Source organism: Hemiscyllium ocellatum, chromosome 33, assembly GCF_020745735.1.
Source record: "Hemiscyllium ocellatum isolate sHemOce1 chromosome 33, sHemOce1.pat.X.cur, whole genome shotgun sequence".
Lineage (NCBI taxonomy): Eukaryota > Metazoa > Chordata > Chondrichthyes > Orectolobiformes > Hemiscylliidae > Hemiscyllium > Hemiscyllium ocellatum.
In genome coordinates, this window is record NC_083433.1 from 20,442,266 (window position 1) to 20,464,397 (window position 22,132).

Below are 22,132 nucleotides of genomic sequence, written 5' to 3' on the forward strand. Positions count from 1 at the left end.
TTATTACTCTGACCCCGGTGTTGGTGGTGCCCAGGTACTCAGCTCTGTTATTACTCTGACCCCGGTGTTGGTGGTGCCCAGCCATTGCCAGCCTCCCGTGCTCCAACCGACCCCAGATCCCGCCAATCAAAACGCACTTCCGTGTGTGGTTGAGCCATTCTGTGGTTTGCAGGGGCGGGGCCCCGGGGGGCGCTGTCCAATCGGAGGTGTGCAGGAGAATGTTGCACTTTGAGCCCCTGGCCAATCAGGAGGCGCCGCGGCTGCCAGCTGGAGCTGGGGCTGGAGCCGGAGCCGCGGCCGCTCTCTGACCGCCCTGTCCCCCGCCAGGGCTCTCCCTCCCGCTCCCCGGAGATGAAGCGGAGCCCGGGGCCCCCCGCGGGCCGTGTCCTGTCTTATGAGAGTCTGGTTCACGCTGTGGCCGGGGCAGCGGTGAGTCTGCAGGCTGCCCGCGGGAGGAGGCAGAGCAATGCAGCGACCCTCCGTCAGCTGCACCGTGCCAGCCCCTTGCCCCACTCTGGGATAGTTTCTTCCTGGAAGGGCGAATGGACTGTCAAGCCGCGCCTTTATTTTTGTTTTAAGTAATTGAGCGTGAGGTGGGTGCTCTGGGCTGGTCCGCGTGTCATTCCTGACAGGGTCTGTCTTTGGAAATGGGAGAGAAACATCAGGATTGTTCTCACCCATTGCTTCACTCTCCCTGGATCATTGGAACAACAGCCGCCATTCTGCCCCTCACATCTGTTCGGGCATGGCTGATCTGTGGCCTAACCCCATCTCCCCGCCTTTGATCCAGATCTTTTAATACTTTTGCCTCATGGACATTTTATTTTGGTTCATTTGTGGGATGTGGGCATCACTGGCTGGGTCAGTATTTATTGCCCAGTCCCTAGTTGTCCCCTTGAGAAGGTGGGGGTGAGCTACCATCTTGAATCGCTGCAGACCCCCCCTGCTGTGGGTTGACCCTTAGGGAGGGAATTCCAGGATTGTGACCAGTGACCGTAAAGGAATGGTGAGATATTTCCAAGTCAGGATGGTGAGGAGCTTGGAAGAGAATTTGCAGGGGGGTGGTGTACCCAGGTATCGGCTGCCATTATCGTTATTGATGGAGGTGGCTGTGGGTTTGGAAGGTGGTGTCTGAGGATCTGTGGTGAATTCCTGCAGTGCATCTTGTAGATGGTACACCATGCTGCTCCTGAGCGTCGGTGGGGGAGGGAGGGGATGGTACACACTGCTGCTACTGAGGGTCGGTGGGGGAGGGAGTTGATGCTTGTGGGTGTGGTGCCAACCAAGCGGCTGCTTTGTCCTGGATGGTGTCAAGCTTCTTGAGTGTTGATAGAGCCACACTCGTCCAGGCAAGTGCGGGGAATTCCTAATTTATGCCTTTATGGATGATTCACAGGCTGTGTGGAGTCAGGAGGTGAGTTACTCGCCACAGTATTCCCAGTCTCTGACTTACTCTTGTAGCCACTGTGTTTATGTGGTGAGTCCAGTTGAGTTTCTGGTCAATGAATGTTTATAGTGAGAAGATTTGTAGCTCGGGTGCTCGTTGTTGTGGTTCTGTTCGCTGAGCTGGGAATTTGTGTTGCAGATGTTTCGCCCCCTGTCTAGGTGACATCCTCAGTGCTTGGGAACCTCCTGTGAAGCGCTTCTGTGATCTTTCCTCTGGCATTTGTAGTGGTTTGAATCTGCCGCTTCCAGTTGTCAGTTCCAGCTGTCAGTTGCAGTGGTCAGTATATTCCCATGAACACCAACTAGCCACGAAACGACACGACCAGCTATCCTTAGTAGCCACTCACGCAGATGACAAGCAACATGAATTCGACTGGGACAACACTACTATTATAGGACAAGCCAAACAGAGAACAGCCAGGAAATTCTTAGAGGCATGGCACTCATCCACAGATTCAATCAATAAGCACATCGACCTGGACCCGATATACCGGCCACTGCAGCGGACAGCTGGAACTGACAACCGGAAACGGCAGATTCAAACCACTACAAATGCCTGAGGAAAGATCACAGAAGCGCTTCACAGGAGGCTCCCAAGCACTGAGAATGTCACCTAGACAGGGGACGAAACATCTACAACACAAATTCCCAGCTCAGCGAACAGAACCACAACAACAGAATGTTTATAGTGGGTGATTCCATGATAGTAACATCATTAAGTGTGAAGGGGTGGTAGTTAGATTGTCCCTTATTGGAGATTACCGTAGCCTGGCATTTATGTGGCACAAATGTTACTTGCCACTTGTCAGCCCGAGCCTTGATATTGTCTGGATCTTGTTGTTTTGAACATGGACTGCTTCAGTATCTGAGGAGTTGCAAATGGTGCTGAATATTGTGCAATTGTCAGTGAACATCCCCACTTCTGACCTGCTGATGGAGGGCAGGTCATTGATGAAGGATCTGAAGATAGTTAGGCCTAGGACACTACACTGAGGAACTCCTGCAGAAACATCCTGGAGCTGAGATGACTGAGCTATGTACCCGGTATGATTCCTTTTTTCCCCCGATCCCATTTTGCCAGGGCTCCTTGATGCCACTCGGTCGAATGCGACCTTGATGTCAAGGGCTATCACTTTCCCCTCCCCTCTGGAATTCAGCTCTTTTGTCCATGTTTGAACCAAGGCCGTAATGAAGTCAGGAGCTGACCCTGGTGGAACCCAAACTGGGCGTCGTTGAGCAGGTACAGCTGGAAAGCACTGTTGATAACCCCTTCCATCACTTTACTGATGATCGAGAGCAGACTGATGGGAAGGTAATTGGCCGGGTTGGATTTACCCTACTTTTTAATGTACAGGACATACCTGAGCAATTTTTTACGTCGGGTAGATGCCAGTGTTGTAACTATACTGGAAGAGCTTGGCTGGGGGAGTGACATGTTCTGGAGCACAAGTCTTCAGCACTATTGCTGGAATGTTGTCAGGGCCCGTAGCCTTCACAGTATCCAGTGTCTCCAACCGTTTCTTGATATCATGTGGAATGATTTGAACTGGCTGGAGACTGGTGTCTTTGATGCTGGGGACTACTGGAAGAGGCCGAGATGGATCATCCACTCGGCAGTTCAGACTGAAGATTGTTGCGAATGTGTCAGCCTTATCTTTTGTCCTGATGAGCTGGGCTCCTCCATCATCGAGGATGGGGACATTTGTGGGAGTCTCCTCCTCCAGTGAGTTGGTTGATAGTCCACAACCACATTCACGACTAGATGTGGCAGAACTGCAGAGCTTAGATCTGATCTATTGGGATTGCTTAGAGGCTGAACAGGCTGGGGCTGTTTTCCCTGGAGCGTCGGAGGCTGAGGGGTGACCTTATAGAGGTTTATAAAATTATGAGGGGCATGGATAGGATAAATAGACAAAGTCTTTTCCCTGGGGTGGGGTAGTACAGAACTAGAGGGTATAGGTTTAGGGTGAGAGGGGAAAGATATAAAAGAGACCTTTTTCACGCAGAGGGTGGTACGTGTATGGAATGAGCTGCCAGAGGAAGTGGTGGTGGCTGGTACAATTGCAACATTTAAAAGGCATCTGGATGGGTATATAAATAGGAAGGGTTTGGAAGGATATGGGCTGGGTGCTGGCAGGTGGGACTAGATTGGGATATCTGGTCAGCATGGACGGGTTGGGCCGAAAGGTCTGTTTCCATACTGTACATCTGTGTGACTCTATGACTTGTTGTTTATGCTGTTTGGCCTGATGTAGTCCTGATTGGTGGCTTCACCAGGTTGACACCTCATCTTCAGGTGTGCCTGATGCTGCTCCTGGCATGGCCTCCTGCACTCTCTATCTCAGATTTAACACAAACAACTGATCCTGCGTCCACTGCTATTTGTGGAAGAGAGCTCCATACAGCTGTTGGGTGTATATTTGACATGGGTTCTTGTTTAAGAGGTGATCAAAGTTTATGGGGAAAAGGCAGGAGAATGGGCCGTGATCAAATGGTGAGGCAGATGTCATGGTCCGAATGGGCGAAAGTGAGGACTGCAGATGCTGGAGATCAGAGTCGAGATCGGAGTGGTGCTGGAAAAGCGCAGCAGGTCAGGCAGCATCTGAGGAGCAGAAGAATCAACATTTTGGGCAGGAGCCCTTCATCAGGAATGAGGCTGGGAACCTCGAGGGTGGAGAGATAAATGGGAGGGGGTTGGAGCTGGGGAGAAGGTAGCTGAGAGTGCAATCATTGGATGGAGGTGGGGGGTAAACGTGATAGGCCGGAGAGGAGGTTGGAGCGGATAGGTGGAAAGGGAGATTGACAGGTGGGACAGGTCATGAGGGCGGTGCTGAGCTGGAGGTTTGGAGCTGGGCTAAGGTGGGGGGAGGGGAAATGAGGAAACTGGTGAAGTCCACATTGATGCCCTGGGGTTGAAGTGTTCCGAGGCGGAAGATGAGGCGTTCTTCCTCCAGGCGTCGGGTGGTGAGCGAGCGGTGGTGGAGGAGGCCCAGGACCTGCATGTCCTCAGCAGAGTGGGAGAGGCAGTGGGGTTGGCTGGTGCGGGTATCCCGGAGATGTTCCCTAAAGCGGTCTGCTAGGAGGCGTCCAGTCTCCCCAATGTAGAGGAGACTGCATTAGAGCAACAGTTACAATAAATTATATTAGTGGATGTGCAGGTAAAACTTTGATGGATGTGGAAGGCTCATTTAGGGCCTTGGATGGTGGTGAGGGAGGAGGTTTGGGCGCAGGCTTTGCAAGTCCTGTGGTGGCAGGGGAAGGTGCCAGGTTGGGAGGGTGGGTTGTAGGGGGTGTGGACCTGAAAAGGGAGTCATGGAGGAAACCGTCTTTGTGGAAAGCGGAAAGGGATGGGGAGGGAAATATATCTCGTGGTGGGGTCCTTTTGTGGATGATGGAAGTGTCGGAGGATGATGGGATGTAGACGGAGATTGGTGGGGTGGAAGGTGAAGACCAGGAGCGTTCTGTCCTAGTTGAGGTTGGAGGGATGAGGTTCGAGGGCGGAGGTGCGGAAATTGGATGAGATGCGTTGGAGGGCATCTTCAACTACGTGGGAGAGGAAATTGCGGTCTCTGAAGAAGGAGGCCATCTGGTGTGTTCTGTGGTGGAACTGGTCCTCCTGGGAGCAGATACGGTGGAGGTGGAAGAATTGGGAATACGGGATGGCATTTTTGCACGAGGTAGGGTGGGAAGAGGTGTAATCCAGGTAGCTGTGGGAGTCGGTGGATTTGTAAAGAAAGTCAGTGTCAAGTCGGTCGCCATTAATGGAGATGGAGAGGTCCAGGAAGGGGAGGGAGGTGTCAGAGATGGTCCAGGTAAATTTAAGGTCAGGGTGCAATGTGTTAGTGAAGTTGATGAATTGCTCAACTTCCTCTCAGGAGCACGAGGTGGCGTCAGTGCAGTCATCAATGTAGCGGAGGAAGAGGTGGGAAATGGTGCCGATGTAACTACGGAAGATGGACAGTTCTACATAGCCAACAAAGAGACAGGCATAGCTGGGGCCCATGGCTACCCCTTTAGTCTGGAGGAAGTGGGAGGATTCGAAGGAGAAATTGTTAAGGGTGTGGACCAGTTCAGCCAAACGAGTGAGAGTGTCAGTGGAAGGGTACTGTTGGGGACGTCGGGAGAGGAAGAAACGGAGGGCTTGGAGGCCCTGGTAATGGAGGATGGAGGTGTAGAGGGGTTAGATATCCATGGTGAAGGTGAGGCTTTGGGGACCGGGGAAGCGGAAGTCTTGGAGGAGGTGGAGGGCTTGGGAGGTGTCCCGAATTTATGTAGGGAGTTCCTGGACTAGGGGGGAAAGGACAGTATCGAGGTAGGTGGATGGCCAGAATGGCCTAATTCTGCACCTATATCTGTATGTAAAAGTACTTCCTAACATCTCTCCTGAATCGTCTGTCCCACGTTCTCAGACTCTGCTGCCTCGTTGTAGAATCTCCAAACAGTGGAAAGAGTTTGTCTTTATCTCCCCTGTCTTTTCCTGTTAATATAGAGTCATACAACACAGGAACAGAGTCTTCAGTCCACGCCCACCATAATCCCAAACTAAACTAGTCCCACTTGCCTGCTCCTGGCCCATATCCCTCCAAACATTTCTTGTTCATTAGCTTATCCAAATATCTTTTAAATGTTGTGACTGTATCTGCATTTGATCCATATCCCTCCAAACTCTTCCTATTCATATACCCATCCAGGTGCCTTTTAAATGTTACAATTGTACCAGCCTCCACCACTTCCTCTGGCAGCTCATTCCACAAACGTACCACCCTCTGCGTGAAAAAGTCGCCCCTTAGGTCCTTTTTAAATCTTTTCCCTTCTCACCTTAAACTATGCCCTCTAGTTCTGGACTCCCCCACCCTAGGGAAAAGACTTTGCCTATTTACCTTAACATGCCCCTCATAAATCGCTATAAGGTCACTCCTCATCCTCCGACGCTCCAGGGAAAACAGCCCCAGCCTGTTCAGCCTCTCCCTGTAGCTCAAACCCTCCAACCCTGGCAACATCCTTGTAAATTGTTTCTGAACCCTTTCAAATTTCACAACATCTTTCCGATAGGAGGGAGACCAGAATTGCTCACAATATTCCAACAGTGGCCTAACCAATGTCCTGTACAGCCGCAACATGACCTCCCAACTCCTGTACTCAATACTCTGACCAATAAAGGAAAGCATACCAAATGCCTTCTTCACTATCCTATCTCCCTGCGACTCCACTTTCAAGGAGCTATGAACCTGCACTCCAAGGTCTCTTTGTTCAGCAACACTCCCCAGGACCTTACTGTTAAGTGGGGTTCCGATGGGGAAAGGTTTGTGAACTGCTGGGTGAGACACTGTCAAGGCTTCACCTACACACTGGGCCTGCACTCACAGGCTGTGTCCTCTCTCTTTCAGGGGGGAGCCACGGCGATGACCTTATTCTACCCCCTGGACACGGCCCGCCTGAGACTGCAAGGTGAGAGTCAGACCGGGCTTCAAGCTGGGATAGTCTCCCCCCTTCCTCCTCCTCAAGGAAGTACTCAAGAGGAGATGATGGTGCTATGCCAGTGTCGCTGCAGTAATAACCTAGGCCCATGCTTCTAGGCCAGGGTTCAAATCTCACCCCAGCCGCAGTGGGGGTTTCAATGAAACAAATAAATACTGAATAACCAGGCTAGTCTCGGTGGTGGTGACTGAGAAACTACCATTGATTTGCTGTAGAAACCCATTGAGGTCACTAATCTCCAGTGAGGAAGGGAATCCGCCATCTTTACCTGGTCTGGGCCAAAATGTGACTCCAGTCCCACAACAGTGACCCTCTGAGATGGCCCTAACTGGGCCTCTCTGTTGAAAGGCGACGAGGGACAGAAAACAAAAACTGACCTTCCCCCGTGACACCTCTCCGCCCCCCAATCCCCATCCCATCTGGGTATCACAGAGGTGACTGTGGGACAGGGACTCAGGGCAGGGCCATTAAACCCAGATCTCGCCATCGTTTTCCCATCCATCTCCCCAGGCCCAGCAAGGATTGGCTGGCATTTCTCCGGCTGACTGGCCGAGGACAGCAATTGAAATCCTGGTTGACGATCTACCTGGTTGATTGGCCTGGATACTCAGGCTCGGCCTGGAGGATTGGAATATGGACAGTGGAGGGATTGAGTTAAATGTGAATGCTGGGTTAACCTGGTCGTAGCCTTTACATTAATAATTCGGAGAACAGCGATGGAGGGGGATACACGGCAGGAACTGGGAAATGGCCCGAACTATTCGGGAAGATCCCTTAAAAAAGGGAGAGGGAGTTTTAAAACTGTGAAGGGGTCTGACTTTGGAGATATAGAGAAGGCAGAGATCCCAAAACTGGGAGCAGGGTGAAGGGGCCTTAATGGTCAGGTGTATTCATTCATAAACCCAGTCAGGTGTTCGGTGTTCCCATGTGGGGAGTTCAGTGCTCAGGGACAAGCCATTCAGCCCCGCCGGCCCTGCCCTGCCTATCGATAAGTCCCTCACTGTGTTGGTTCCATTTTCCTGTGTACTATCCCCAAAACAGCCCCCTCTTGTCCTCTAATGCAACCAGCAATGGAAAACCCTCTGGGATGCATTTAAAGGGAATACTGGATAAACACTGATAGGGAGGGAGAGGGAATGTCAATGGGGGTGGGGGAAGTGAAGAGAGAGTGAGAGGAAGTGCTTGTTGTAACACCCAGCTCTGTGTGCCTGTGGGAGTCGGTGTGTTCACAGGGTTCAGGCTGCATTAGCATTTCTCATGAGGCAGTGTCTTATAACAGACTCGGTGTGTGTCTCTCATTCTCTCTCTCTCCCATTCTCTGTCTCTGTCTCTCTCTCTCTCTCCCATTCCCTGTCTCTCTCCCATTCCCTGTCTCTCTCTCTCTCATTCTCTGTCTCTCTCTCTCATTCTTTCTCTCCAATTCTCTCATTCTCTCTCTCCCTCATTCTCTCTCTCTATTCTCTCTCTCATTCGTTCTCTCTCCAATTCTGTCTCTCTCTGTCTCTCCCCCATTCTCTGTCTCTCTCCCATTCTCTCTCTCACTCACTCCAAATGTCATTCTGTCCCACTGTCTCTCTTTCATTCTATCTTGCTCTCTTTCACTTGCTCTTGCTCTGTCTCACTGTCTCTCTGTCTCTTGCTGTTTTTTGCTCTCGCTATCCCCCCCACCTCGCCGTCTCCTTTCCAGTCGACGAGAAGATGAAGTCTGGATCTACCCGCACTGTCCTGGCCAAGATCATCAAAGAGGAGGGACTGTGAGTATGAACAGTGCTGTGGCCTGCTTCATTTGTGTAACGCCTGTGCCTTCCCTGTTAGCAAGAGCTCAGGGCCCGAGGGAAGTCCTTGTCCCGGTCTCACGGCCTAGGGGTAGGTTTCAAACTAACTGAGCGAGAAGCAGTTTCTGTGCCTTACAGAACTCCCGCTGAAGTATTTTCAGAGCAGAGTTGCCGTTGTGACGTAGGGAACGCGGGGCGTGTGCACAGCAAGATCCCATAAAGAGGAGAGGCGACAAGCGACCGGATAACGGTCGGTGGGGATGCAGGAGAACTATCGATTGGGAAAGGCAGAGGGAACGCTGTCTGTTAGGTTCCCTTTGAAATAGCTCAGTGGGATCTTCCATGTGGGAAATCAGGCAGGAAGTTGAGGTGGAGGGTTTGATCTAAAGAGGGCAGGCTTGCCCCCCACCTCTTCGTGCCCCCGGCCCAGATTGGTGTGTCTCTGGAGCACATCCTAGTTCCGGAACCTTCTGTCTCCGAGACGAGAGGCCCAAAGTGGAACACCTCCACATCCCTTCCCTTCCCTCCCACATTTTTAAATGTAAATATCATCATTAAATTTAATTCAGAAATGGAAGGTTAGATGTTTCTACAACACAAACTTTAAACTGATAAAGGGAAAGTTTGAATCATTCTCATGTGTTTATGAAGTTACCACGGTAACATTCTGACAGACTGAACCTACATCAATATTCATTTATAAAACTCAGCAGTGACTTTACCAAATCACGTGACCCAAAATTGTTGGAATGTTTCCACAGCAATATTGAGTGAGATAATTTGGCAGTAACTTAGTGGACAGCGAAGAAGGTTACCTCAGATTACAACGGGATCTGGACCAGATGGGCCAATGGGCTGAGAAGTGGCAGATGGAGTTTAATTCAGATAAATGCGAGGTGCTGCATTTTGGGAAAGCAAATCTTAGCAGGACTTATACACTGAATGGTAAGGTCCTAGGGAGTGTTGCTGAACAAAGAGACCTTGGAGTGCAGGTTCATAGCTCCTTGAAAGTGGAGTCGCAGGTAGATAGGATAGTGAAGAAGGCATTTGGTATGCTTTCCTTTATTGGTCAGAGTATTGAGTACAGGAGTTGGGAGGTCATGTTGCAGCTGTACAGGACATTAGTTAGGCCACTGTTGGAATATTGTGTGCAATTCTGGTTTCCCTCCTATCAGAAAGATGTTGTGAAACTTGAAAGTGTTCAGAAAAGATCTGCAAGGATGTTGCCAGGGTTGGAAGGTTTGAGCTACAGAGAGAGGCTGAACAAGCTGGGGCTGTTTTCCCTGGAGCGTCGGAGGCTGAGGGGTGACCTTATAGAGGTTTACAAAATTATAAGCAGCATAGATAGGATAAATAGGCAAAGTCTCTTCCCCGGGGTGGGGGAGTCCAGAACTAGAGGGCATAGGTTTAGGGTGAGAGGGGAAAGATATAAAAGAGACTTTTTCACGCAGAGGGTGGTACGTGTATGGAATGAGCTGCCAGAGGAAGTGGTGGAGGCTGGTACAATTACAACATTTAAAAGGCATCTGGATGGGTATATGAATAGGAAGGGTTTGGAGGAATATGGGCTGCTGCTGGCAAATGGCTCTAGATTAGGTTAGAATGCAAGGTTTGTAGCTCAGGTTGAGGTTTAGGGGTGTAGGTTTGCTCACTGAGCTGTAGGTTTGATATCCAGATGTTTCATTACCTGGCTCGGTAACATCATCAGTGAAGCGAAGCTGTTGTCTCCTGCTTTCTATTTATATCTTTCTCCTGGATGGGGTTCCTGGGGTTTGTGGTGATGTCATTTCCTGTTTGTTTTCTGAGGGGTTGATAGATGGCATCTAGATCTATGTGTTTGTTTATGACGTTGTGGTTGGAGTGCCAGGCCTCTAGGAATTCTCTGCCATGTCTTTGCTTAGCCTGTCCCAGGATAGATGTGTTGTCCCAGTCAAAATGGTGGGTTTTTGCATCCGTGTGTAGGGCTACGAGGGAGAGAGGGTCGTGTCTTTTTGTGGCTAGCTGGTGTTCGTGTATCCTGGTGGCTAACTTTCTTCCTGTTTGTCCTACGTCGTGCTTGTGGCAGTCCTTGCATGGAATTTTATAGATGACGTTGGTTTTGTCCATGGGTTGTACTGGGTCTTTTAAGTTTGTTAGTTTTTGTCTGAGAGTGTTGGTGGCCCCCCCTCAGAACTATAGCCTCACTACCCGGAACACCAACTTACAGACTGGCCAAAGAACTACACACAAGACTGAAATACCTAGTAGAAGAGTCACAGCACTCCGTCCACTCCACCCAGGAATTCTTAAAAATTATCATAAACACCAAAATAGAGGAAGACGAAGCAATGATCTAATTCAACGTAACAGCACTGTTCACCTCCATCAACATCAATCTGCAAAGGAAACACTCACCACACTTTTAGAAGAGACCATCGCACACACCCTGACCACCATCAATCACATTACCAACGAAAGCATCATGAAGCTAGTGGACAACATAGTCTACAAACAGACCAACGGCACACCCATGGCATCTCCACTATCAGGATTCATAGCAGAAGCAGTAATGCAAAGACTAGAACAAACGGCCCTACCAGCCATCAAACCAAAAATCTGGGTCTGCTACGTAAATGACACCTTTGTCATCACAAAATGAAACAAGATAGAAGAGACATTTAACATCATCAACAACGCCCTCACAGGCACAAAGTTCACCAAGGAGGAAGGAACTGACAACAAACTCGCATTCCTGGACGTCACAGTCGAAAGAAAGGACAACGTATACAGAAAACTGACAAACACTGACCAAATTCTTAACTACACCAGCAATCATCCCAACACACACAAATGAAGCTGCATCAGAACACTATTCCAACGAGCCACTACACACTGCAGCACAGACAAACTTCGGAAAACAGAGGAGAACCACAGAAGAACGGATACTCAAAAAATACAGTGCGCAGATTCCACAAGAACAAACCACGACAAGCAGACAAAACACAGCCAGAAACCCTCACCACCTTACCATATATCAAGGAAGTTCCAGAAATGACAGCCAGACTACTGAGACCCCTCGGAATCCTAGTAGCACACAAACCCACCATCACTCTCAAACAAAAACTAGCAAACAACTCATGGACAAAACCAACGTCATCTATAAAATTCCATGCAAGGACTGCCACAAACACTACGTAGGACAAACAGGAAGAAAGTTAGCCACCAGCATACACGAACACCAGCTAGCCACAAAAAGACACGACCCTCTCTCCCTCGTAGCCCTACACACGGATGCAAAAACCCACCATTTCGACTGGGACAACACATCTATCCTGGGACAGGCTAAGCAAAGACATGGCAGAGAATTCCTAGAGGCCTGGCACTCCAACCACAACGTCATAAACAAACACATAGATCTAGATGCCATCTATCAACCCCTCAGAAAACAAACAGGAAATGACATCACCACAAACCCCAGGAACCCCATCCAGGAGAAAGATATAAATAGAAAGCAGGAGACAACATCTTCGCTTCACTTGGAGGTCACCACTGATGATGTTACCGAGCCAGGTAATGAAACGTCTGGATTTCAAACCTACAGCTCAGCAAGCAAACCTACACCCTAAACCCCTTCGGTTAGGATAGCTCGTCAGTATGGATGAGTTGGACCAAAGGATCTGTTTCCGTGCTTACATCTTTTTGTCTTTGACTCTTGCACCACATGAAAAATTTGCTCAGGAAAGAGCAGGGTCACCATAAAAGAGTTCCCTCAAATTGAGAGTGGTCCTCAGTGTCTCAGGAAGCACCCTCTGTCCATCATCTGGAGGAACGAGGTGAGCAGGTGAAGGAGGGAGTTATGTGGAGTGAAGGGTGGGAATATGGTGGGCATTCTTGCTGCTGATTGGTCAGCTGCGTTTGGCACATGTCAGCGTCCTTGCTGCTGGTTGGTCAGCCGTGCAGGATGAATGGTGATGGTGAGAGCCCTCGGGGAGTGAGGGTGAGATGGGCTGCCATCTTGGGGGGGCAGTAGAGGTTGGTCAGTCTCTGAGGCAGAGCCTGTAGGTCGCCAGGTGACAGAAAGCAGCAGCCCCTGTCCATCCCAGCGCTGGGTCTCTGCTCCTGTTGCAGGTCGGCGGTCTATCGGAGCTGGTTTTCCGTTATCTCCAGCCTGTGCTGCTCAAACTTTGTCTACTTCTACACCTTCAATGCCTTGAAGGACGCCTGGGTCAAAGATCAAGCCTCCACCAATAGCAAGGACCTCGTGATGGGCTTTATCTCTGGTAGGTAGGTGCCTCTGTTTCCGGCTTGGTCCAGCAACTGGGCCTTCCCCACCCAACAAGCCCAGAGTTCTAACCACAGCCTCCACACAGCCGCCTCGGGGGAATACTGCAATCCCACTCGACTGGGCAGGGACTGTCGTCATAACCCCAAACCACCACCTCCCACCCCACGTTAGAGGGGACATGGGGATGGTCTGGGTGTGGACATGGGGTGGGGGGTATGATGTGAAGGGGCGCTGTGGGATAGTGAGAGCTCGGGCACGGGGGGGGTGTGTGTGTGTGGGGACGGGTGTGTGTGTATGTATATGTGTGGTGGTGGGGGGGGAAGAGGGTGGGAGATACGGGTGTGGGTGGGGACGGTGGTGCTCTGTGTGGTGTTTTATCGGGGTGTGTGCGCTCTCTTGCAGGAGTTGTCAATGTGATGGTCACCACTCCGCTGTGGGTTGTAAACACCAGGCTGAAACTGCAGGGGGCAGTGCTCCGGAGTGACGATATTGAGCAGACCAATTACATGGGGATTCTGGGTAAGAGCACTGTCACCAACTGAGCTGGACCGGGAGTACCAGAGCCTTCAGTGCCACTCCAGGATGGTATCTGTTTGTCACATTGGTTAACTCCTTATCTCCCTCCCTGGCACAGTCAAGGGGTCAACTATCACAATTAGATTAGATTACTTACATTACTTACAGTGTGGAAACAGACCCTTCGGCCCAACAAGTCCACACCAACCTGCCAAAGCGCAACCCACCCATACCCCTACATTTACCCCTTACCTAACACTATGGGCAATTTAGCATGGCCAATTCACCTGACCCGCACATCTTTCGATTGTGGGAGGAAACCGGAGCACCCGGAGGAAACCCACGCAGACACGGGGAGAACATGCAAACTCCACACAGTCAGTCGCCTGAGGCGGGAATTGAACCCGGGTCTCTGGCGCTGTGAGGCAGCAGTGCTAACCACTGTGCCACCATGCCGCCCACTAATTCCATAGCTCACCATTAGCGGGCACCACTGAGTGCTCTGGCTGTGGCCAATCCCTCATCAGGGAGACCCTGTATTTCCTGACCCCATGAAGAGGCATGGGGAGGGTCAGTGCTGAGGGAGCGCCGCACTGTTGGAGGGTCAGTGTTGAGGGAGCGGGCGCTGTCGGAGGGTCAGTGCTGAGGGAGCGGGCGCTGTCGGAGGGTCAGTGCTGAGGGAGCGGGCACTGTCGGAGGGTCAGTGCGGAGGGAGTGCTGCATTGTGAGAGAGTCAGTGCCGAGGGGCTCCCTTTCCCCATCCCCTTGCCTCCAAACTCTCTCCGGATGAGGGGCATATCTTCCACTTTCGACAGGGGCTGTTCTAGTTCCTGAGTGTTTCCGGAATGTTCTCTGTTACCGGTTTGTTGGTTGACCTCTGGTGTCAGGGCGATCTCCTGTTGGACTGGGCAGACTGAGTTGCTCTATGACCCTCTCGGTGTTGCCGTGCCGACACAGTGCCGTGACCATCCCACACCCCAGCTCCGTGGTTTCCAACACAGCGTTCTTCTATGCTCTGTTGCAGATGCCGTTGGCCGGATCGTGAGGGAGGAGGGCATCCTGGCTCTGTGGAGCAGCACCTTCCCTTCCCTTCTCCTCGTCTTTAATCCCGCCATCCAGTTCATGTTCTACGAGGGGCTCAAGCGCCAACTGAGGAGGGGCCGCACTGAGGTAAAGAGTTCGGGCCTACCCTCCATTAACACGGAGGAGCCTGCTCTGATGGAATTTCGGGGCAGACATTAGGTAACGACCCTCATTGGTTATTGCAGAGACCCAAACACCTCGGGAAAATGGGTTCAAATCCTGCCACAGGGGATAGAATTTAAATTCAATTAACAAAATCTCCAAAATCAAGCTCGCATCAGTTTGGTTAACTGTACAACTTCCACCCAGTGTATTAAAAACCAAATGATTCCATAATGTCTTTCAAGGAAGGAAATCTGTCGTTCTGGTCAGGTCTGGGCCTACATGTGACTCCAGACCCAATGTGGTTGATCTTAATTGCCCTCTGGAATGACCAGGCAAATCTCTTCGAAGTGCAATTCGGGACGGGCAACACATTGATCCCTCGTCGGATCAAATTTAACAGCTCCATGCCTGCAGGAGATTCCGGACTCCACTCCTGATGGAGATCCAGGGAATTGGTTGAGAGACGGGCAGTCAGCGAGAGATGGATTGGACTCTACTCTGATGCTGTCTCCTCACCCAGCCGTTCACTCACCCACCCACTCACCCTTCCACCCACGGAACAAACGATTGATTGATTGATTGTCACATGTACCTAAATGCAGTGAGAAGCTTTGTTTTGTGAGCACAAATGGCAGATCATAACAAATAAGGTCATAGTAATCATAGGGCACTTAGACTGAGAGAGACATACAAGGTCACACTGCACAATATGTGGGCAAGGCAAGATCACCGTTAACAAGATCCCCATTATGTGAATTTACAGACATCCATTCATCAGTCTAATAACAGCAGAGAGGTAGCTGTTCCTGAACCTGTTGGAGCATGTGTTCAAGCTTCTGTATCTTCTGCCTGACGGAAGAGGCTGTGGGAGAGCATTACCGGGGTGGGAGAGGGCTATGATGATGTGAGAAGTGTAAATGGACGGGAAGGTTGGTTTCCATGGTGGTCTAGGCTGTGCACACAACCTTCAATAATTTCTTCTGGTCCTGGGCAACGTGGTTGCCACACCAGGCTGCTCTGCACCCGGACAGTATGCTTTCTACGGTTTCTGGAGAAGTTGGTGAGGGTCCTTATGGACATGCCAGATTTCTCAAGCTGTCTGAGGAAGAACAGGCATTGTTGTGCCTTCTTGGTCATCGCGTCTAAGTGGGAAGTCAAGACAGGTTGTCGGTTATCATCACTCCTAGGAACTTGATACTCTCAAACCATTTCAAAAGGGGGTATTTACCGGGAGAAAGTCAATGAAAAAATATTGACGCGATTATTCCAGATTTAGGCTTATCCTGATTGGAATGGCCTCTGTCTGGATGGGCACCTTGGGGCCAGAGCTGCCAAAGCCTGAACACTAGGCCCAGGAACAGCCTCGGGCGGAGGGGTTGAGGCCCAGAGAACTCTGCGACCCTGGGGATGAGGTTAGACGCAGAGAGTGTCTGACGGTTGGATTGGGGTCAGGATCGTGGCGTGAGGCCTGCGGGTTGGAGGTTTGGCCCAAACACGGTGGGAGTCCTGAATCCGGGATCTTGTCTGAAGCCCGGGGTTTGTTTTGAGTTTGATTTTGTCACACGGAGGGTGGCCGTATTTCAGGATGTTTCTGTCTCCATCTGTTTTCCCAGCTTCCCGCGCTTGAGGTCTTCGTTATCGGAGCAATTGCCAAGGCAATCGCCACAACAGTGACATACCCCCTCCAGACGGTGCAGTCCTTGCTGAGGGTGAGTTGGAGAATATTCCCTGATTGGAAATGGCTGGTTTCCCTCAGCCTTCCCTTTTCCCTGTCATGGTTGAGGCAGCAACCCAGAGAATATTCTAGAAGCAGCAGCTGTTCATGGTGGCCACCCAACCATGTGATGTCATGCCACCACTGCCGGATTCCTGGTCACGTGATCTCCTCACTGGCAGTCCTGGGTAGTCCGGCCTACCCTCAGGCATGGAACTGGAGAATTCTGGAACTCCTTTGCCTCAGTGCCATTCGGCAAGGGTTTGGTCAGCAGCGACCAAGAGATCACTTTCAGGTCAAAGGTCACGGGTTCAGGCCCCACTCCAGGGACCTGAACACAAAACCTGGGCCACAACCCCGAATCTGGGACTGACGGAGTGCTGTGTTGTCACAGGAGTCTGAGTAAGGCTCATCCACTGGTGTCAGCTGGAGGGGGAGTATCCCTGGGCCTCTACCTGCAGAAGGTTGTTGCGGGGACGAGAGGAGGGGTATTCCCGGGTTTGCTTTGTTCGTGGGGTCTTGCTCTGCTCATTGTCGACTGCGATGTTTCCCGACATCACAGTGGTCAAAGTCCCGGGAGTGTCCTGGGAAAAGATGTGTGGATAGATTGGGGTATATTGCTCCGATCCCAGTGAATACAGATCTGCTCCTGTTGGGTATTGACCCAGGGCTGGCCTCAGTTGTGAGGCCGTCTGTTGTTCAACAGTCGACTGAGGATTCGCCGTCAATGCTCATTCTGTGAAAGGGGGCCCACTGTTGTGGCCCAGTGTCTGTGGGGAAATAGCAGGGGCTTTGCCCTTCTGTGGTAAATCTGGTTTGTCTTCTTCTCCCCCCCCCCCCCCCCCCCCCAGTTTGGTCAACAGAAGAGGGATTCAGAGGGGAGGATTGTGGGAAGCCTCCGAAGAGTGGTCTACGTCTTGAGACAGAGAGTGAGGTGAGTTGGGGCCTAGTTGAGTTGGCTCTTAGCTCTTTATCTCAGGAATAGAGAATTCGACGTTTCGAGCATAAGCCCGGGCTTATGCTCGAAACGTCGAATTCTCTATTCCTGAGATGCTGCCTAACCTGCTGTGCTTTGACCAGCAACACATTTGCAGCTGTGATCTCCAGCATCTGCAGACCTCATTTTTTACTCTTAGCTCTTTATAACACAGCTCACTGGCTAACAGAAAAAATGTCACAAACAAACTTGCCCAGAGGGTCATCAAACAGATTCATGGAATGAAATCAAGAATTAGGAATCATAGAATCAAACAGTACAGAACAGGCCCATCGGGTCTGTACCATCACTAACTACCAGTAATGGCCTGCTATTTCCTGAAGACATCCCATATCCCTGAATGTTACAATATTTGAAGTGCTCATCCAAATATTTTTGAAAGGTAAGGTTTCCTACCTCCACCACCTCCCCAGGCAGTACATCCCAGATTCCCACCACCCTCTGAGTGAAAAAGATTTTTCCCCAAATTCTCTGGGTCTCCTGCCCCTTATCCTAAAACTATACCCCCTCGTGATTGACCCCTCAACTAAGGGGAACAGCTGCTCCCTAACCACCCCGTCCATCATCCCCCCCCCATAATCTTATACACCTCAATCATGTCCCCTCCTCAGTCTTTTCTGCTCTGAAGAAAACATTCCAAGCCTGTCTAGTCTGTCATTGTAGCTCAACAACTCCGTCCCAGATAATGTCCCCGTGAACCACCTCTGTGTACCCCCTGTAGTGCTGTCACATCCTTCCTGCAGTGAGGTGACCAGAACTGCACACAGTACTCCAGCTGGGGCCTGAGCAACGCTCTGTACAACTCCAACATTACCTCCTTGCCCTTCTACTCTGTGCCACGGCTAATGAAAGCAAGTGTCCCATAGGCCTTTGTAACTATCCTTTTTACATGCTCTGCTGACTTCAGGGATCTGTGAATAATTACCTTAATTACAAGATTAAGAATTTATCAATCTCTGAGTTTCTTTGAAAGTCGAGTCACAGGTAGAGAGGTTAGCGAAGAAGGCATTTGATATGCTTTCCTTTATTGGTTAGAGCATTGAGTATACGAGTTGGGAGGTCATGTTGAGTCTGGACAAGACATTGGTTCAGTCACTTTTGCAAAATGGCACACTATTCTGGTCTCCCTGCTGTTCTGAAACTTGCAAGGGTTCAGAAAAGATTCATAAGGATGTTGCCAGCGTTGGAAGTTTTGAGTTGAAGGGAGATGTTGAACAGGCTGGGGCTGTTTTCTCTGGAATATTGGAGGCTAAGGGGTGACCTTATAGAGATTTATAAAATCATGGGGGGCATGGATAGGATAAATAGACAACATCTTTTCCCTGGGGTGGGGGGAGTCCAGAACTAGAGGGCATAGGTTTAGGGTGAGAGGGGAAAGATATAAAAGGGACTTAAGGGGCAACTTTTCCATGCAGAGGGTGGTACGTGTATGGAATGAGCTGCCAGAGGATGTGATGGAGGCTGGTACAATTACAACATTTAAGAGGCATCTGGATGGGTATATGAATAGGAAGGGTTTGGAGGGATATGGGCCAAATAGTGACAATTGGGACTAGATTAATTTAGGATATCTGGTCGGTATGGACGAGTTGGATCAAATAGTCTGCCTCTGTGCTGTCCATCTCTATGACTCTATAACTTTCCCTGAATACCATTCGCTGTCACCTTCTCAGTCAGTCTCCCGTGAGGGATCTTGTCAAAAACTCTGCTAATCTCCAAATAACCTACGTCAGCTGAACTTGCCTCATCCACACACATTTTTGAAAAATTCTGCTAAACCTGTTAGGCATAACCTCCCTCTGCCAAAGCCATGCTGAATATCCCTAATTAACCCATGCCTTTCCAAGTGAAGATTAATTCTCTGCATCAGAATTTTCTCTGGTAGTTTCCCTACCATACAGTCAGAGAGATGTACAGCACGGAAACAGACCCTTCAGTCCAACTCGTCCATGCCAACCAGATATCCCAACCCAATCTAGTCCCACCTGCCAGCACCCTGCCCATATCCCTCCAAACTCTTCCTATTCATATACCCCTCCAAATGCCTCTTAAATGTTGTAATTATACCATCCTCCACCACTCCCTCTGGCAGCTCATTCTCCCTTTTAAAACTGCTGTTATTTTGACTTTTTTTTCTCCAAAGTTGCAAAACAATGCAACAGCATATAAAATAGTAATTGCTACTCCTGCAATTCGAGGAAATCACCTCCAGCACCTAAAATGCCTCAATAAAGGAGCAACTGTTACAGCCAGAAAATTTTCCCCATCCTCCATCTTGGATTACCCAGAATCCTAAGCCACTGACATGAGGTTTTCCAATGGGTTCACGTTGTCTGAAACTCTTTGCACAATGAGAGAATAGGCAAGTTCTTTAGCTCCTGAGGAAATTTGTCCGGACTCAACTGGGTTCAAATCTAAGAAATATATATTCCTAGCCTCAATGGGTTATCTGTCCTTTTCCTGAAAGTGTTGCAGTCTGCCTCCATATAAACCACTTGTTCTTACACTTTCACTCAGAATTGAATTGAATTATTGTCACATGTACTTACGTGAGTTCAGTGAAACGTTTACAAGTCGCCACTTACGGTGCCACCTTAGGTACAGAGGTACCTGGGCATAGATTCGTCAGTACAAGTTCCTTCGGGGAAAAAAATTAGAAAAATAAAGAAATAGTAAGTCCAACATTACAGATTGTCAGAGTGAAAAACAGAGCAATGCAACGATTCAGAATAACAGTCCTTCCAACGGCCAGTACCTTTAGTTTTACCGAGTGTTCTTTCACTGCCTAGTCAACAGTAAGCTGAATTAATCCCATAAAGTTGCCACCCAAGTTGATAAGGTTGTTAAGAAGGCGTATGGTGTGTTTGATTAGCCGCAGGATTGAGTTTAAGAGCTGCAAGGTGGCAGCTGCAGCTCTGTAGAGCCCTGGTTAGACCACACTTGGAATATTGTGTTAAATTAGATTAGATTAGATCCCCTGCAGTGTCCAACAAGTCCACGTCGATCCTCTGAAGAGTAACCCACCCATTCCCTCCGACTAATGCACCTAACACTACGGGCAATTTCCCATGGCCAATTCACCCTGACCTGCACATCTTTGGACTGTGGGAGGAAACCAGAGCACCCAGAGGAAACCCACGCAGACACAAGGAGAACTGTTGCCCGAGGCTGGAATTGAACCTGGGACCCTGGCGCTGTGAGGCAGCAATGCTAACCACTGAGCCACCGTGCCGCCTCATTATAGGAAGGATGTGGAAGCTTCAGGGAGGGTGCAGAGGGGATTTCCCAGGATGCTGCCTGGACTGGAGGACATGTCGGATGAAGAAAGCTTGAGGGAGCTAGGGCTTTTCTCATTGGAGTGGAGAAAGATGAGAGGTGACTTGATAGAGGTGTACAAGATGATGAGAGGTATAGACACAATGGATAGCCAGAGACTTTTTTCCCAGAGCAGAAATGGCTACCGCGAGGAGGCAGAATGTTAAGGTGATTGGAGGAAGGTTTGGGAGCAGGGGGGCTATCAAAGGTAGGTTCTATACACAGAGAGTGGCAGGAGTGTGGAATGCAGTGCTCGAGGTGGTAGCAGAGTCAGACACATTAGGAACATTTAAACGACTCTTGGATAGGCACATGGATGATAGTAAAATGAAGGGTCTGTAGGTTAGTCTGATCTTACAGTAGGATAAAAGATCGGCACAACATTGAGGGCCGAAGGGCCTGTACGGTGCTGTACTGTTCTATGTTCTAATATATTGAATAACCCGTCTTTGTAACAGCCTTTGTTTGTCACCTACAATTGACTGTTCCTCCCCTCCTCTCGCTGTGATAACATTGTCTTTTATCTAAAGGAAAATCTCCTCCTTTAAAACAGGAAGCAGGGTCTCCTGGGCCTGTACAAGGGATTGGAAGCCAAGCTCCTGCAGACCGTTCTCACCTCTGCTCTCATGTTCCTCGTCTACGAGAAGATTGCAGGGTTCATCTTTCGACTCATGGGAGTGAACCCTCGCGTGGGACATTAACAGGCGAAGGTACAATCTCCGGAGTGCTGTCTGCGTTAATGCTGAACTCGGGGTCTCCATCTCCCCCACCCCCTACCCACGTCCCCTTTCCCTCCCCCACAATGCACTGCCGCCCAGGACATTGCACGTTCACAGGTCACGATGGTGAGGATGTATTCCCTGTGCCATCCCAGTATCAATAAAGGCGATCGGTGTTGGAATGAGAAAACGTTGGTAGATATTAAAATGTACTTTATTGAGGACGATGGCTCTCCCACTGACTGACTTTGTGTACCAGTTTCTTCCCATGGTCCATTGACGATCCAGCACTTGAAGCAAGTTCTTTAGCTTCAGTGGGTCTAAATGGGCACTTACCCTCCACTCAGCGACACCCTTTCCATCCCATGGGCCTGACTGAATTTACACCCATGTCTCCACAGCTTTAGACTCAGCCTCTGGATTGCTGGACCCATTTGTAAATCTGAAATATAAAGCCAGGCTGCAGAATGTGAACCAACTGTTGATGACCACTTAAAACTCAATGGATCCTGCTGTCAGAGTGTGTCTGCTGAGGGAGGAGGAACACGCTGACAGGAAAAAAAACCCTGTAACATAGAGAGGTTCTGGGGACCTGGGTTTGAACCCTGTCTGCAGTGGAATTTCAATTCAGTAATAATCTGGGATTGAGAGTGTAATGAAACTATTTCAGGATAAAACCATCTGGTACCTCCTCGTGGGTCTGCTCCTGGGCCTGGCCAA

General features: G+C 49.9%; 1 protein-coding gene across 1 annotated transcript; it reads left to right on the plus strand.

Annotated features, from left to right (window-relative positions):
- Positions 1-219: 219 nt before the first annotated feature.
- On the plus strand, positions 220-21,636 carry LOC132831245 (peroxisomal membrane protein PMP34-like). Its single transcript, XM_060849258.1, has 9 exons — positions 220-429; positions 6,834-6,894; positions 8,612-8,678; positions 12,807-12,958; positions 13,366-13,482; positions 14,504-14,649; positions 16,281-16,376; positions 17,233-17,315; positions 21,247-21,636. Exons 1-9 carry the CDS (start codon positions 352-354, stop codon positions 21,392-21,394), a joined length of 948 nt encoding a protein of 315 aa, XP_060705241.1. The 5' UTR covers positions 220-351; the 3' UTR covers positions 21,395-21,636.
- The last annotated feature ends 496 nt before the right edge of the window (positions 21,637-22,132 follow it).